Source organism: Pteropus medius, unplaced genomic scaffold (assembly GCF_902729225.1).
Source record: "Pteropus medius unplaced genomic scaffold, Ma_sr-lr_union100, whole genome shotgun sequence".
Lineage (NCBI taxonomy): Eukaryota > Metazoa > Chordata > Mammalia > Chiroptera > Pteropodidae > Pteropus > Pteropus medius.
Window position 1 is genome coordinate 3,077,329 of NW_024354503.1, and position 17,457 is coordinate 3,094,785.

The 17,457-nt window shown below is 44.4% G+C and overlaps 1 protein-coding gene and 1 pseudogene across 1 annotated transcript; both read left to right on the plus strand.

The window, feature by feature from the left end:
• The first annotated feature begins 423 nt into the window (after positions 1–423).
• Positions 424–7,546, plus strand: LOC120595956 (elongation factor 1-alpha, somatic form-like; annotated as a pseudogene).
• Positions 7,547–9,533: 1,987 nt separating this feature from the next.
• RPL11 (ribosomal protein L11) lies at positions 9,534–15,954 on the plus strand. The gene is made up of 6 exons (XM_039854111.1): positions 9,534–9,679; positions 10,450–10,600; positions 11,533–11,639; positions 12,855–12,986; positions 13,929–14,039; positions 14,474–15,954. Exons 1-6 carry the CDS (start codon positions 9,674–9,676, stop codon positions 14,501–14,503), a joined length of 537 nt encoding a protein of 178 aa, XP_039710045.1. The 5' UTR covers positions 9,534–9,673; the 3' UTR covers positions 14,504–15,954.
• Positions 15,955–17,457: the final 1,503 nt, after the last annotated feature.

A 17,457-nucleotide genomic window follows, 5' to 3' on the forward strand; every position in this document is an offset into this window, starting at 1 on the left:
CCCAGGGGCCCAGAGGTCATTATCAGTCATAGCTACTATTTAACATAGGATAATGGTTAAGAGCTTGAACTTCAGGGTCCTAGGCCTTGAGTTTAAATTTTGCCTCTGCTGCTTATTAGCCATGTGATCTTGGGCTAGTCAGTTAATTTCACTGTTACTTCATCTGTAAAATGGATATAATGAAACTTCATTGAGTTCTTGTGAGAATTAAATGAAAAAAATCCATGTTAAGTGCTTAAAACAGCGCGGGGAACATGATCAGTGTTACTTACGTGTTTGCTGCTGTTACTAACTTGAAGGCTTGCTGACCGTGTGCCAGGCTAAAACTTTATCACATCAAGTAGCAACAGCCTGGGTCATTCTGACTCTACAACTTGTTCTAATAGAAAAACTTAATTATACAAGTAATATATTCTATTATTTTTAAAAAATTCAAAAACATCTCCATATGCTGCCCTGTTACAGTCTCTCTGACTCTCAACCTTCATCTTGGCCGATGGGCAGCTTTGGAAGTAGGGGTGACCCTGGGATTTTCCCTCCCACTCCTGGCCCAGATGGGCAAAGGCTCCTTTAAGTATGCCTGGGTGCTGGACAAGCTGAAGGCAGAGCGGGAACGTGGCATCACCATCGACATCTCCCTGTGGAAGTTCTAGACCAAGAAGTACTATGTCACCATCATAGACGCCCTTGGTCACCGCGACTTCATCAAGAACATGATCACAGGCACCTCGCAGGTGCCACCAGGGTAGCCTTGGCCCTGCCCTGGGGGTGGGCAGTGGGCAACCCAGGCAAGATCTAAGCCGGGCCTTACTCTGTCTGACCCTCGGGCCAGGCCAACTGTGCTGTGCTGATTGTAGCAAGCGGTGTAGACAAGTTTGAGGCTGGCATCTCCAAGAATGGGCAGACCCATGAGCATGTACTGCTGGCCTGTATGCTGGGCGTGCTCATCATGGCAGTCAACAAGATGGACATCACAGAGCCACCCTACAGTAGTGCCCGCTTTGAGGAGATCAGCAAGGAGTGAAGGCCTAGATCAAGAAGATCGGTTACAACTCTGAGGCTGTCGCCTTCATGCCCATCTCAGGCCGGCATGGCAACAACATGATAGAATCCAGCATCAAGGTGAAGGCTAACTGGGGGAGGGCCCGTTAAATGGGACTTTCTCATTCAAATCAATCTTTGGGCTTCTCCTAGAATATAATCCCCAAGATTTACAGCGTGCTTATGGGCCAGTCACTGTGAATGATCCCCATTCCCAAGGAAACATGATTTGATTCCCATTTCATAGAGGAACAAACAGAGGTAACTCAAGGCTACACAATGAGTAAGCATGGAGCTGCACTGTCCAATGTGACACCCAGGGTGTGGCTATTTAAATTATTAAAATCAAATCAAATCAAAGCAAATAATTTCAATTCCTTAGTTGTATTAGCTACATTTCAAATGCCCAACAACCATACGTGGCTACCATACTGGGCAGTGCCATTATAGAATATTTCCATCGTTGCAGAAAGCTCTAGGAAGTACTGGCAGAGTCTAGAATTCTAGCCCATGCTCACCTCATCTAAGCTGTCCTACCTCTCACGATGGGTTAAGCAGTGTGGGGGCAATATAAATGTGTTTCAGACGACATAGTCACTGTGCTCACAGATCCCACAATATAGTAGGGTTTAAAATTCCTACATGAGTATTTCCCAACTAAAGAAGTCTAGCTCTGGCATCAGACCTGATTTCAAGCCCCAGCTCCATCCCTTGCCCATAGTAAAGAGATAAGTGAGATATTAATGCTCTGAGCCTTAAGACTCACTTCATGGGGTTGTGAGAACAACATGAGAGACTCCACATGGGCATTCATTTATATATACAGTTGGTGCTCAGATGCTAACTGCTGTCACATTACATTTGCATAAAGCATGCCTTTTCCATAACTGACTTGAGGATTCTTAGCCTTTTCCTTCACAGGTGCATAGCTATCTTTTTCTGATTATAAAAATAATGTCTAACATTTTTACAATGAGCATTTCATGCAGATATAAAGCATAGGCTGCAATCTCATGGCAAATAGATATCTTAATTTTCATGCAGTTCTTTCTAGGTAGTCATGGCAAGACTCAAACTATATGTAACATTCTACAACACTTTGTTTTATAAAAACTACCTTGCCGTTAAACATGTCAAACAGTTAATGGGTGTTTAGTATTGCATCTCACAGAGGTACCGTAGTTTGTTTAGCCATATCTGTTATTAAATGAAAATAGTGATTAATGATTTGAGAAATTATGTGCCAGACACCAGACTAAGCACTTTACATATACACAACCGTATGAACAAGGCATTTTACTCCCATGTAATATAAGAAAACTGGGACACAGTGTAGTTAAGTAATAGCCCAAGGTCACCTCCTTCTAAGAATATTGTTTCCAATTTTATTAAAAACTGCCATAAAAGCATCTTGGTAAATAAATCTTTGCATGTGTCCTCAATTTAATTAGAATAAATTCCTAATGAAACAAAAGGTAGGCATTATTTTGGAGTCTTCTGACACATACTGCCCAATTGTCTTTGATTAGAAAGATTCGAATTTCCATTGGCAGAGTATTTATTTGAATGATATTTGAACGGTTGCACACTAGGCACTGTCCTTGGTGCTGAGGGCACAGCCGTGAATAAGATGCAACTCTGCTCATGGCACTTAGTATTTTGAGGGAGCAGGGTATAATATAGTGGATGATGGCGAGTGCTAAGAAAAATCTAAAGAATGGTGAAGGGCCATGGTATGAGAGAGTTACTTTATATTTGTATGGCATAAGAGCACAAACTTAAAGCTTTGATGCCTGTTAGTCCAGTGTTATATATTTCAGCTAGTGAGAGAGAGCTTTTATTCTCATGTCCTTTTGAGAAGTTTTTAAGCACTTACTGTGTCCTAGATGCTAAAAAGAAACAAAGCATATATTCAGTGGACTAGATTTAGAATTTAGACTTAGCTCTCAAGAAAAATGCCTGTGGCATTGGAGACCTCAGTTTCCCCATCTTTTAAATGGGGATGATGCTGACCTCATAGGCTTATTCAGGCCTCCGAGCTGGCATAAAGCCAATGAGTTGCTAAATTCATCAAATTAATGGAAGAGCTCATCCTTGATGAGACAGCTGGTATTTGAGTAGAGAGTTGGCCTCGTTATCAATTTCTGGCTTGGGCCTTGGGCAACCTACCTCTAACCTTCAATTATTCCCTCTGTAAAAAGAGAAGATACTTCTTTTTTTCTTATAAACTTGAATTGTTTACATAACAACAATTATGTATTTTTATATAAGAAAAACAATTATACCTCCCTCCCACCCCCATACCTTTCTGAGAGTTGAGTAGTAATAAAAATGGTAGCTTTCTTCTCTGGGCCACCAGTTCTTTGGGTTATTTTTTAGGTTTTAAAACTTATTTGCATATAAAAAATTGTGCATTCCAATAATTAAAATCATTTGAACAACAAAAAAAATGGCACTCTGATTAAACTGCGTTTTACACCCTGCAGGACACCTTGGCCAGCTTGGTTTTTATTCTCTGTTGTCCCATTCAGCTTCTGCCTTCACCAACATGCAAGTTCTTTCCTTCTTTGCCAGTCAGACAGGCAGGTGGGAGAGGCAGGTGCGGCCTTCGTTGTCAGTAGTCCTTGGATGTGAAAAGGGGGCAGCACTATCATTTAAACTTGATCCAACCTCTTTGCATCTTACAAAGTTAAACAGCTAAAAGAAGTAAAATCAGAAGGCAATGCTTGTGGAATGTACAGTGCACACTGGTGGTGCATGCCTCATTACAATTTGCCTCTTTGCTTCTCCTGTTCAATTGTTTCTTTTGATGGCGGTGGATTTTTCTTTTGCGTTTCTTTTGATGACACTGGAGTTTTCTTTTGCATTTCTGTCTTCTTCAATTTCGACTTATCAAGTTTCTCGATCTCCACCATATCGAGTTTGTCAGACATGGTCGCAGAGGAAGCAGAGTGAGGTGGCAAGTCCGATCTGCTCAGTGGTGGTCGTGGAGTGTATGGGCCACCAGTTTTTGACTCCACGAGGCAAGATGAGTTCTGTATGGCTTCTGTACTGCATGGCCTTGCTTCTCTCCCATGGGAGAAGGCTTCTTTGACTGGAGCCTTCTTCCCCATCCAGCAAAGCCTTCCCTGATCCCTGTTCCCAGCTCTTTCACCCATGGCAGTCACTGCTTCCTCTCTCCTCTGAGAGTCTTGCCAAGGACCGAGACTGACCAATCTCTGAGAGCGTGCTGTGTGTGACCCCAGTGCACCTCTCCTAGGTCCTGCCTTTAATTTATAGTTCTGAGGTAGGAGCTGGTATTTCCCTTGACACTGATGTCAGGCTGAGATTTCAAAGCCTAGAGATTTGCTCAAGGACCTAGGGCTAGAAAGAAGGAACTTCATCAGGATTCTGGTAGCCTGCCCACCCTAAGGCCCAGGTGCTGACTGGTCCTGTTGCTTTGCTGCTCTGGCCACCTGCTTGGCCCTTAACTTCAACCACCTTTATTTCTTCTGTACCTCTTCTGTCCTGTATTTCCAGGGCAAAGATGATGTCTCTGATATGCTTTGGCTGGGGTTAATATAAATGTCTGCTTAAAAGGCATTCATCCGATGCACTGCCATACTAAAAGTTACCTCGCTAGGTCTTATACTCAATAATGCTGCCCTTGCTTACAAGTCTGCTCCTTTGGAAACAACCTTTAGACCTTTCAGGACATTCTTTAGGGTACCTCTGTTAGGGAGTGTCATAGTCATCAAAAGGCATGAGTACTAGAGTATTTAAGTCTTGTTTTCTTTCTTACTCCTGATGCTTATTTAACTTTGTTGTATGTTAACCGGTCCAGAGAAGGGAAGGAGCCTCAGTTTCCCCATTTGTGTAATGAGAAAATGGAATGAGATGGCAGAGAACCTATTGAGGGTCTCAGAACCTTTGCTTCCTGAAGTATATTGGCTCAACTCAGGGTCAATGCCTGTGAGCTTTAGAGTAATTGCCACCATTTTAATGGGTACTTAGCATGTGTCGGCATTGTGCTCAGTGGATTGTGTGTAGTCTTTTTTGTCTTTACACAGGCCTACAAGGTAGGTGGTGATATCGTGATTGCACAGGCAAGAAAGCCGAGGCTCAGAATGCACAAAGAAGTAACTTGAGGTGCCATGTTAAGTGCAGGCTGGTGCCTGGGACAAGCTCTCTTGGAGCTGAGTCGGTTGCATATTTGGTGGCTTTTCTAGATGCCCTGATTCAGAGGCTGGAAGGTCACCAGGAAGGAAGGGAATGTGGTAGGCATGACACAGCTGGGAGCACTGGACTCTGTCAAACCCCCTGCCCCCCCTCTAGACAAGCCCCTGCGGCTGCCCCTGCAAGATGTGTACAAGATTGACAGTAAGTATATACTGTGTGGGGACTGCCTGGAGTTGGGGACTCACTGGAGTCTGGCTGCTGATGGCCCTGGTTGCCCTGTCCCTCCAGGCATCGGCACTGTGCCTGTGGGCTGGGTGGAAACTGGCTTCCTCAAGCCAGGCATGGTGGTAACCTTTGCCCCTCGCAACATCACCACAGAGGTCAAGTCTGTGGAGATGCACCATGAGGCCCTGGCCGAGGCCCTGCCTGGTGACAACGTGGGCTTCAACGTGAAGAACGTGTCAGTGAAGGACATTAGGAGGGGCAATGTAGCAGGGGAGAGCAAGAACGATCCGCCCTTAAAGGTGGGGAGCTTCATCTCCCAGGTGAGAAGGCCCACCTAGGGGCATCTTCCTTGGGTGGCCACACCATCCTGTGAGCAGGATGGGTCATTAGGTTGTTCAGGAGGTGTCTCTGAGTACATGCCAGGCTCTTGACAGCAGTGTAGGTAGAGTCAGACAGTCTGGGTCAGAGTCCTGACTGCAGCTTATTTGCTATTTGTCCTTGAACAAAACAATGCACCTTGCTGACTTTGTTAGTTTTTACAACATGGTCCAGATGCCTTAAAGCAGTAGTTCTCAAATTTAGAATCGCCTGGGAAGTGTTTCAAAAATTCAGGTTCCTAGGCCTCTCCACAGTGGTTCTGATTCCATAGATCTGGGTGGAACTAGGGAATCTGTATTGAAGCTCTCTGGTGTTTCCTTGGCCCAGAGTTGGAATATGAAGCTCTTTCTTAATGCATTGTCTGGTACATTCTTGTGCACGTGGAGGCTTATAGCAATCTTGGGAGTATTCAATGAGGCAGAGATATGTAAACAGCTGGCCTGGAACTACCTAAAAAGCTAGGTAGTATCTCCTGTTATAATCCATTTTTCTAAATGGTGGGAAGAAGTAGTACATACAATAACATCTATGTGTGTGAGTTTTAGTATCACCTGTACCTAGCTCTGCCTCTCCCTAGCTATAAAATCTTGGATAGGTTACTCCGTCTCCCAGCTGTGAAAGTGAAATTGGAATGCACGAGATTCACTTAGCACAGAGCTTGGAATACCCTTGAAATGTTCAAACGTTCACTGTACTTTAAAGTATGTCCAATGTGCCTGACCCCTTAGCTGGTTAGGGCCACCTCCTTTGGAGGATGCTTAGCTAATGCCCTCCCCATCCCTTGTCTCACCCTGGGTTCCAGGTGATCATTCTCGACCATCCTGGCAGCATTGCAGCTGGCTACTCACCAGTTCTGGACTGCCACACAGCCCATATATCTTGCAAGTTTGCAGGGTTGAGGGAAAAGATCGACCGGTGCTCAGGCAAGAAGCTGGAAGACAACCCCAAAGCCCTGAAATCTGGGGATTCTGCCATTATCCAGATGATTCCGGTCAAGCCTGTGTGTGTGGAGAGCTTCTCAGAATACCTACCCCTTGGTAAGGCACCTGGCTGCTGGGGCTGCCCCTTCCTCCTCCTGGAAGAGCCCCCAGGAGAAGGAACTGCCAGAATCATAGTTAAATGTAAATGAGATCCACCTCATGGGTTGTGATGGGCACAGAGAAGATGTGAATTGCTTGGAGGCTACAAACATTAGTATGGTAGGGTGGTGGGTGCCCCTAAAGCAAAGCTTTTCCTGCGTCCTTTACTTATGGATGCAGAACAGTTAAGTAGTTAAGAATTTAAATACTGATGAGACTTCCAGGTTTTCAACCATTATAGCTAAGTGACCTTCAACTTTTTTGCTTCGGTTCTTCATCTATGAAATAGATATCACTTATAGATAGATATCTAAGTACCACAAAATAGATACCAAAGTATCACCTGGCTCACTTGACCTCCTCTGCAAATGTCCTAGCTCATGCCCCTAGGACCTGTGTCCTAGGTCGCTTTGCTGTGCATGACATGAGGCAGACGGTGGCCGTCGGGATCATCAAGGCTGTGGACAAAAAAGCAGTGACTAGTGGCAGGGTCACTAAGTCGACCATGAAAACAGCCAGGAAGTGAGTGGTGACAGCAACTTCAGGCCCTTCCAGGCCATGGACAGCCCAGGCTGAGCCACACCTGGGAAAGAGGGTCTTAAGGAGAAGCCTTGGAATTGCTCTTCTTGCCTGAACTGCCCTAAACTTGTCCCTGCTACTGCGGTTTTCTTTTTGCTGATGAGTTTGAGGCACAACAATAAAGCACAGCAAGTCTTTTTGCCTCTGCTTCTACTGACCTGGATGTCTCAAGCAGGATATCTCAAGCAAGAGGAAGTGGGGAGGTGGATGCTGGGGCTAATTTTGCCCCTTCGGCTTCCTTTTGAGGGTCTGACCAGTACAAGAACCAGAGAGCTGGGCTCAGGGAGGAGAAAGTATAAATGGGGAACCCTTGGGAAGCTTTTGGCCATGGCCTAGTTCATCAGCTCCTAGAATGGGACTGGACTCTGGCTGACTTAAATAGTGTCTATAAAAGTTACTAAACATCTATGTGCTTTGTTTGCTCATCTGTAAAATAGGAAAATGATAGTATCTGCCTCCACGGGGATGTTAAAGGTTGAGTGAGCTGGTACCTGTCAGCCATGGTTAATTGGCTATCACCTATTCTCATCAACATGGTGTGAATACTGGAATGAGTATCCACGGAGAGTGATTACGGGGAAGTTCAGTGGAGAAAAGTTGGGGGGAGGTGTGTAGAGAATGAGACTGAGCTTTGGAGGATGAGCTGTTTTATCTTTCTACGGGACACATTTTCCTCAAGTTATTTTCTCAACTTTGACAATTTCAGAGTGACAGAAGTTGCAAAAATCCCATGTATCCTTCACCCAGATTTCCTTGAATCTTAAATTTACCATATTTGTTTTATCCTTTTCCCTCTATGTATACATTTTTTTTCCTTTTAAGGTGTGATGCCCCTCTACCCTAAATACTGAATATGTATCTCTTAAACCCAAAGACATTCTCTTGTAGAACCAAGGTCGAGTAATCAGAATGAAGACATTAAAGTAACGGGTACATTTCTGAAGTCTACAGACCTTATTCAGATTTTGCAAATTATACCAATAACATGCTTTATAGCAAAAGAAAATCCAGGATCATGTATTGCATTCCGTTGTCTCTTTATTCCAAGTTTTGAAACAGCCTCTGCCTGAGCTCGGCCCCTTGTAGAGGTCTGTCTGGCTGAGGCCCCAACTCTGGGAGAGCCAGCGGGTGCTTGAAGAAGGAGCCTCAAAGGAGAGGCCTTTTCTCTTTGCCCTCCTCCATCAGTCCAGCTTCCCAGAAGTGTCCTTTTGTCCCCACGGATGAAACAAAGCCCTGGAGGCCTCTGCCTCCCTCCCCTATGCTGATGAGAGAAAAGAATTGTGGCAGCAGAAGGAAGTGGCTTAGCTCCTTTCCCACCAAAGTCCTGTATGTTCCCCTCTTCCCATTGGTTCCTGTTAAAGGAATGGGCTGACTCAGGATAGCTTCTGCCTGGGACTTGGATCCTGGCACTCCCTTGGTCCTGCTGCTAAGGACTTAGTGTAAACCAGGGACCCCTCTTACTGTCTGGGATTGGATTTCTTGTCTGTCAGACTAACCTGCAAGCCCTCTTTGTGCCTGCAGGATGATCTTCTCTTGATTGTATACGTTCTAACATTTCTTTTTTCCCTGAGGAGGAAGAGAGGTTGCTTGATTACAGTAAGTTTCTATTAATAACAAGAATAACCATTTATTGTGAACTTACTACGTGCTCTAAGCACTTGCCTCATTTAATTTTCACAATCTCGTGGGAGTACCTATTTTAAAGATGAGGAAAATTGAGGTTGAAAGAAGTCTAATTAGTAACCTGCCCAAGGTCACGTAGCTATTAGCCAAAGCCAGACTACACTGGCCTGTCTTCATGGCTCAGGACTCAAGCCACCACTCCATTCTAATTGTATAAATTCCATTTGTTTACACTGTTACAAAATAAATTTGTTGCTTCATAATTTGCACAATTTATTTAATGTAGTTCTGGCAGACTCATCGCGGAGATGAGTCTGCTAGGTCCTGAGACTGTGTGGGGCCCGGAAGCTCAAGTAAAACCCAGTTCAGGGAGGTTGAAAAACTATTTTTGGAAAACCCAGGTCCGGATCGACAGCCAGAGTCTCTTGCAGTTGCTGGCGGTGTCCACGAGGGGGAAGCCGATGTAACGCCGCGCCAGACGTGCCTCTCTTTCTCTTCCTCATCTCTCTGGTTAGCTTGGGAAGAGAACCCGCCTCTTGACCCATAAGGCCCTGAGCCGGAAACTTCACTCTCTCTTCCTGTCTTTCACGATGGCGGTGAGTATCTGAGGCTCGGTTTGCTTCCTTACATCCGCCTCCATCCACAGCCGGCCAAGCCCGCGGAGGCCTCCTCGCCCGCGGCCCGAGGAGCACGGAGCTCTCGATGCTGGCCGTGCGGAAACTGGCAGAGCCATGCGGGCTGAGGGCGCAGAGATGGACACTGTCGCCTCCCCTCCCGTTCTCCGAGCGGGCTCGGGGCAGCCACCGGCAGAGCACAGAAGCATGGGCGCGTAGGCAGCCTCGAGGGCGAGTGGATCGGACGAAAGGGTCTGGGACACGGAGTCCGGGCCAGTTTCCGAGCCTGGGGACTTGAGACTTGTCTGGTGCTAGGGAACCTCAGACGAGACCTCCGCTTAGGGATGGGGCCAACCTTCTGCTGCAGCCGCGGAGCTGCTTCGGAATGTGTTGGGGAACGTGGCACAACCACGTGTTTCCTGTTTCTTCAGTTAAATTCTATTTTCTCTCGCCCCCACCCCCCGTTGACCTTATAATGGGGCGCTCCCTGTCACCCTACACGTTGAGCCCTTTGGGGCTCATCCTCAGTGTCTAACCTTGATACTCGGTACGTACCCTAAGTTTCTGTTCACCATTCCGTGTTATCTTTCTTGACGCCTCCCAGACAAACAGTGACACTTATTAAACTCAGGGCTTTCGATACGATTTGGGATGAGCAGAAATGATTATACAATGTATAAATATAGTGGGCGCTACTGGGCTCGCAGCTGTGGCGATTTGAGTGTGTTGACCGCTCCCCTTCCCTGTTATAGCAGGATCAAGGTGAAAAGGAGAACCCCATGCGGGAGCTTCGCATCCGCAAGCTCTGCCTCAACATCTGTGTGGGGGAGAGTGGAGACAGACTGACCCGGGCAGCCAAGGTCCTGGAGCAGCTCACAGGCCAGACCCCTGTGTTCTCCAAAGGTGAGTAAGCACCAGGAGGGCTGATGTCTCCATATGCCTGGATATTTCTTACTTCCCCTGCTGTCAGGCCTGTTGAGTGCCCGTTTTGAAAGTGACAGTTGGCACCCCTTGAAAATATTGCCTTCCTGAGCTACTCAAAAAATATCTTCCTTTTAAGATCGGGTGTGGTGTTGGAATACCAAGTGTTCTGTTAGCAGAGATTAAGACCAGCCCAAGTAAAGATTTTCCAAGTAAGGCTTGCGGTAGAGTGGAAAGGTTGTGAGTGCAGTAAGTGGTATTAGGCCTGATTAGCAGTAGGGCTACATTGAGAACAGGGAGGTGTACCTAGACCCTCTGAGTTCAAAATCTGGCTCTGCCACTTTTTAGCCTGACTTTGGCCTCTTTCGACCTCAGCTTCCTTATTTACAAATGCTGGATACCAAGTGTAATGCATTACTATTGTTACATTTTGTTTTAAAGTTATGTTGCTGTAGGATAGGAATGTGGCAAGTCCTTGGGTTCATATCCTGCCTCTTATTACCAGCTGCAGTCTTAGACAAGTTAACCTCTCCGAACCTCATCTATAAAATGGGGATAAGAGTACAATGGGTTTTAGCAAATATTAGCTGCTATTCTAATGTTTTCTTAAGAACATAGTGATCTCTTTCTTCCTAAGGGCCTATTCTGATTGTGAACTTCCCCTTCCAGAGACTGACATGACTTCTAGCTCTTAATTGCATAAGCATGGCTGAGTGACTTGGAAGTTGAGAAATCTGTTTTCTTTGTAATGGATGAAACCAATTAATGGATGTAGGAGACACTGGTTAGAACACCACCACTTAGAGCATGGATAGATACTTAATGTCTCCTTGGGGTCCTGGAGATGTTCCTAGGATAGGCCAGTGCAGTGGGAATATGACAACACTTGACTCCTTGTTACCCCCTGCCTGCAGCTAGATACACCGTCAGATCCTTTGGCATCAGGAGAAATGAAAAGATTGCCGTTCACTGCACAGTCCGTGGGGCCAAGGCAGAAGAAATCTTGGAGAAAGGTTTAAAGGTAAGGCTGATGCCATCACGAGGTGATGCTAAGAAGCACCAGCTTAACACATGTAGGTGGTTATAGTGACAGTAGTTAAACTTACTGTTCTGTTTTTGGTGCCTTGATTTTTTGGGGGGTATCATTAACATAATGTATTAGTTTCAGGTGTACAACATAATGATACTTGTATACAGGAAATGGAAATGATCATCACAATAAGTCTAGTTACCATCTGACACTGTACAAAGTTACAAAAAAAATTTTCTTGCAATGAGAACTTTCAAGATTTACTCAGTAGCTTTCACATATGCAATACAAATTATCAACTATAGTCACCAGGACTTCTTTATTTTATAACTGGAAGTTTGTAACTCTTGACCCCCTTCCCCAGTTTGCCTAACCCCACTCCTTTCTGGCATCCACCAATCTGTTCTCTGTATCATAAGTTTTGTTTCTTAAAGTCCACATATAAGTGAAATGATACAGTATTTGTCTTTCTCTGACTCACTTCAGTTAGCATAATGCCCTCAAAGTCCATGCCGTTGTTGGCACAAATGACAAGGTTTTATTTTTCATGGCTGAGTAGTAGTATTCCATTGCATACAGAAGATCATCTTTATCAGTGGACATAGGTGGTTTCCATATCTTAGCTATTGTAAGCAATACAGTGAACATAAGGGTGCATATGTCTTTTTGAATTAGTATTTTTGTTTTCTTTGGATAAATACCCAGAAGTGGCATTGCCAGATCATTTTTTTTAATTTTTTAAATTATTTTTTAATTTTTTCGAGGAACCTTTATCCTGTTTTCTATAGTAGCTGCACCAATTTGCATTACCCATCAACAGTGCATGAAGATTCCCTTTTCTCCACATCCTGACAGCACTTACTTCTTTTTGATAATAGCCATTCTAACATGTGTGAGGTGTTCTTGTGGTTTGGGTTTGCTTTTCTATGATGAGTAGTGATGTCGAGCTTCTTTTCATGTGTTTGATGGCCATCTGTATGTCTGAACTTCTGAAGGACTTCCCTTGCCCTTTGAAAGTTGGGGAAGTTTTATGAAATCCATAGTTGAGATGTGATTTGGTATAGATATGATTTGGAAATGGGATTTTGTTCTTGGCCAAATTGCATCGAATTGTACTCCTGGGGTGCTGAGTGGTGCAAGCTAAGCTAGTTATTTTGGGGGGTGTTGAGTTGACAAGGAGTGTGATTGCTACATTTTTCTCCTCAGGTGCGAGAGTACGAGTTACGAAAAAATAACTTCTCAGATACTGGAAACTTTGGTTTTGGGATCCAGGAACACATCGATTTGGGGATCAAATATGACCCAAGCATTGGTATCTACGGCCTGGACTTCTATGTGGTACGGATCAATCTTTTCCAGTCTTGATCTGTTAGGAGAGTGGAATTTGTTACTCTCTTATTTCATGTGCTATTTTGATGTTCAGATGTTGGATTGAAGCTTTGAGTGTTGTCTGCCTTTGTCTTCTCCCCCTTAGGAAGGAAGATGTGCCTCGTTTGTGGCATGTGTAGGGATACAGCACTGAACTAGATAGCCAAGATCACTGCTATTGTGAAGCTTAGTCTAGGCTCTAGCAACCACCAATATGGCTTAAAGGTAGATGAAGGAAACTGTTCCAGCCACTGAATTGAAAATTAGATACTGCTGTGCCTCATTGGGCATGCGGGTTGGCTCCACCGAGGGTGTTCTTTCTCAGCTCCTTCATGTGTCTTCCATCCAGAGGATTCAGAAGCAGGTTTGTCGATGTGGCTGGTTTGCTCAGGATGGGGATTTTTCAATGTAGAAGTGACTTTTTGCGTTACTGCAATGTTTTGGTACAGCTCTGACACTAAATAGCAAAAACCAGAATGATTGGTATGAGGCCTGAATGATGGCAGCATCCTCATTAGATCCGAATATCCAAACAGTAATGAGAATTGGGAAGTTTTCTACAATGCAGTAGTGTTGTAGTAAGATTTTTCTTAGTATTATTTTTAAAAATAAAAGTGCTTTGAAGATTGGGGAGCAGTGCTGGAGAATCCTTGGCTGCCATTGGAAGTTATGTGGTGGGGCGGAGTGGGAAGGTGCTACAAGTTCCAGCCACTAAAGTAAGCCCATTGTATGGTGGTGTGTTGTCCAGGCTGCTGGTAATGTTTTCATCACTGAGATCATGGGTCTTTTGCTCCAGAATTCACTAGGCCACCAGGTCACTCTTAGAAGATTTGATCTCTGCAATGTGTGAGTCTTGTCCGTCTGCTCTTGACTCTGAGCTGGCTAGGTGACTGTTGGTTATTCCTGGGACAGGTGCTGGGTAGGCCAGGTTTCAGCATCGCAGACAAGAAACGCAGGACAGGCTGCATTGGGGCCAAACACAGAATCAGCAAAGAGGAGGCCATGCGCTGGTTCCAGCAGAAGGTAAAGCTGATTAATCTCAGGTGAAATGGTGGAATGAGGTGTTTGGTGAATGGAGTTGGGATTTGGGGGATGCAGAATCTAGCATCATTTGGTGGGTAGCTTCCTTAAAGAAAGAATATTTAAGCAGCTTGGCAAGTAGGGCTTTCCAGGGTTGGGGGTTTAAAAGAACACCAAGAACCAGGCCTTTTCCCTACTCTCATGAATTCTGATAGCTGTAAGGGGAGGAATATGGCTGTAATAGAAGCCCCCTTTTTATAGTGCAATTGAGCTGAGTGTAGCAGTTGTTAAAATTGGCCAGTTTCCTGTTTAGTCTGGAAGGGATATGGGATTCAGCGAAATTCATGTATCAGATTTGAATTCTCAAACATTAGCCATTGCTGCGATCTTTGCTGTTGCCTCCTGTTCTGAAAAAATAAAATCTCTTCTCTTTTCAGTATGATGGGATCATCCTTCCTGGCAAATAAATTCCCGTTTCTATCCAAAAGGCCAATAAAATATTTTCAGTGAAATGTACATTACTGTGTGTGTTCTGTGAAAGGAGCCTGGCCATATTCAAGTCCTTGGACCTCAAGCCACTTAAAGCTTCGATGGGAATAGCTGGTAACAACCCCGTCTTCCTCTGGTTGGAGGCCAGTGTTTGCTGGCAGATCCAAGCCTGAGCTTCGCAGCGATGCCTGTACTCACCACACCGTTGTCGATAGGCTGTGGTGCAGGAATCATGTGGAAACTGATTTTAGTGGGGAAGGTATGATTTGGGTTGGGATTTGAATTTAGAGCCTTGATTAAAGGTGGGGTGCAGTGCTCTCATGTTGCAGGAGGCTCCCCTTTATTCAGTGACTGTTCTTCACTAGCGATTTCTACCAGCACTAATGTCTGGTGAATGGATCACAGGCTTTGGTGTGACGCTTGGGATTAAATTTTGGTTTAACTGTTCAGACTCCATTTCCCTATAAAAATGAGAATCTATGAGGCTGTTGAATAGCAGTGTTTAGAGGAAAGGGTGGTCTTTGAGGCAAATTGCCATTTCTCTAACTGTTAAGGCACAGTACTTGGCCATTGGTTTATAGTTTTCAGACTTGGGTTTAAATTTTTAGTGCATGTTAATTCAGTTTAGTAACTAATTAGCAAGTTAGTATCTGCCTCAGTTTCCTCTTCTGTATCATAGAGGCAGTAATAATAGTAATACCTCTCAGAGGTTTAAATCAGTTGATACTGTAGAATGCTTAGACTTGTACCCGCACATGGTGTTCGAAAAAGGTTAATTCTGTGTGTTGGTGTATGAGAAATGTGACTTAGCGGTTTTCTTCCCTCTGGTATGAAAGTGGAACTTTCTTGCCTGTGCATTTCCAGGTCACTGAAGCAGTGACGTTCAGAAGCCACCATTTCTCTGACCATTAGACACAATACTTGGCCAGCAGTTCATAATTTTCAGTCTTCGGTTAAAATTTTGAGCACATGTTAATCAATAACTTATTCATTTGTGACTAATGAGTTCAGTTGTCCTTAGGCCACCTTTTCATTGCTGTTAATGGTCCTCTAATTTGTTAGCTGCCTTTGTAGATATTTTAAAACCCAGAGATTATTTGGTGTGTCTAATTTTTTACGTAAATGTGATTTATTTTGTCTTCCTGACAATGAAGTCTTATCCAGTTAGATCAGATCCATTTGGTTAAAGGGGGAAATCATGGAATGTATTACCAAATACTTTTTATTTCACTTAAAACATCAATGTGCATTCACTTCTCAGTCTTTTACTATAGGACCAGGGCTGCTGCCTTGTAAATGGAGTGAAAATTTGTGATTGAATTTTGATGCTTGTGATTCGTCTTCACCTTTACAGGGGTAACCTCACTTGTTTTAACTTCTGTAATTACAGTAACAATTAACAACTGGAATAAACGTCTTTGAGAAAAAACTAACTCTTGGTGAATATCTAGCTCTAAGCAGTGCTGGGTGTTAGCTGCTGTGGGAGGCCACTATACTGTACAGAGGAGATGGAGAGCATATGCTCATTTCACCTAAAAGCATTTTAAGGTCAAACTACCTGGGCTCCTGGCCCAGTGAAAAAAGACTCTTGGGAGTTCAGATGTAACAATTTTAGCCCTAGCTCCAGCAAATGTTATTTTAGGTGAGTCATAAAATGTCTTGGGGACCGGAGGAAGTGGGGATACTTCCTAACCAGCTTAGAGCAGCCAGTGCCAGAAAGGAAAGCTTACCCTCTGTTCTGGTCGAGGTTTGGCTTCCAAACAGATACCACATGGGTCAAAAGCATTGACGTTTTGGGTTGAGCATATTAGTCAGTGGATGGATACATCTGAGGGGTTTTTGAAACTCTTGGGCCCTACCTCAGACCTAGTGAATTGGAATCTGCCTTTTAACAAGGTCTGTAGGTGACTTGTGTGCATGCACATACAAGTATAGAAGCACTACGCACATCCTAGTGCCAGAACAAAGGACATAATATCCCAGGAGAGTTCTTGAATAAATAGTTTTGTGAAGTTCTTGATGTGTGGTTATTTTTCACATTTCTGCTGCTGCTACCCATAAAAACCTGGATCAGTGTCAGGTGACCCTCTGTCCCCATGTTGCATTGTGCGTGTCTTCAGAATAAGGTAGTGTCCATAGTGGGCATCTGTCTATATCCCAGTACCAGGCCCAGAAATACTGGATGCCACTTTGCTGACTGATTGTTCTAATCTTGCAGGTACCCTCTAGTGCAGAGGTCTCGAGCTGGGACAATAATACGGATCCCCATCGTTGGGTATTTGAAAATTTGTGTGGGTGGCCTGGTTATCACTGTAACTAGGACTGCTCTTGGTATTAGTGCCTGGAGTTCAGGGATGTCAAACATTCTGCCGCTCAGGGTAATCATTCAAATGTGTGAAGTGCTGTTGAGATAGATACGGGGTGGTCATGATACTTAAGCAGGTACATCATGGCTCCAGCCAGCTGTGTGAATGCTAGGAGGTCCCAGTCTTTTGAGAAACATCCGAGAGACCCTGTAACTAGAGTGAGGGGGGAGGAAAGTCTTAGATCAGATCGGGCTAGGGTGGGGCCAGATCCCAGAATGCACCAATGGAGCCTCTAGCAGTTGCAGCAAGACAGACTAGAAAGAGGACTTAAGGCAGAAATGGGGAAACAGCTTAGGCTATTGTAGCAGAGTGCTTGGCATTTTCATCCACAGAGGGTGGCTAAAGGGGAGAGGTCAAAGCCTAGTTGAGAGTTGTCTAGAGTTCTTTTTAAAGATGTAATCAGAACTTTAAAAAAATTGTACGTGTTCGTGACTGTTTTGAGCCGTTAGAAAATACAGTCCACAAGGACTGTCTTGAAGCCAAATAACTAATCAAAAATCATACATGATAGTCACATGACTAAGGGCGGTAGATTCTCCATTGGCAACACTAGCAAACATGGCTAA

Coding starts and splice junctions, on each gene's coding strand:
- RPL11 (XM_039854111.1), top strand. Junction 12,987..13,928: donor ACGGCCTGGACTTCTATGTG/GTACGGATCAAT, acceptor TTCCTGGGACAG/GTGCTGGGTAGGCCAGGTTT. Junction 14,040..14,473: donor TGCGCTGGTTCCAGCAGAAG/GTAAAGCTGATT, acceptor TTCTCTTTTCAG/TATGATGGGATCATCCTTCC.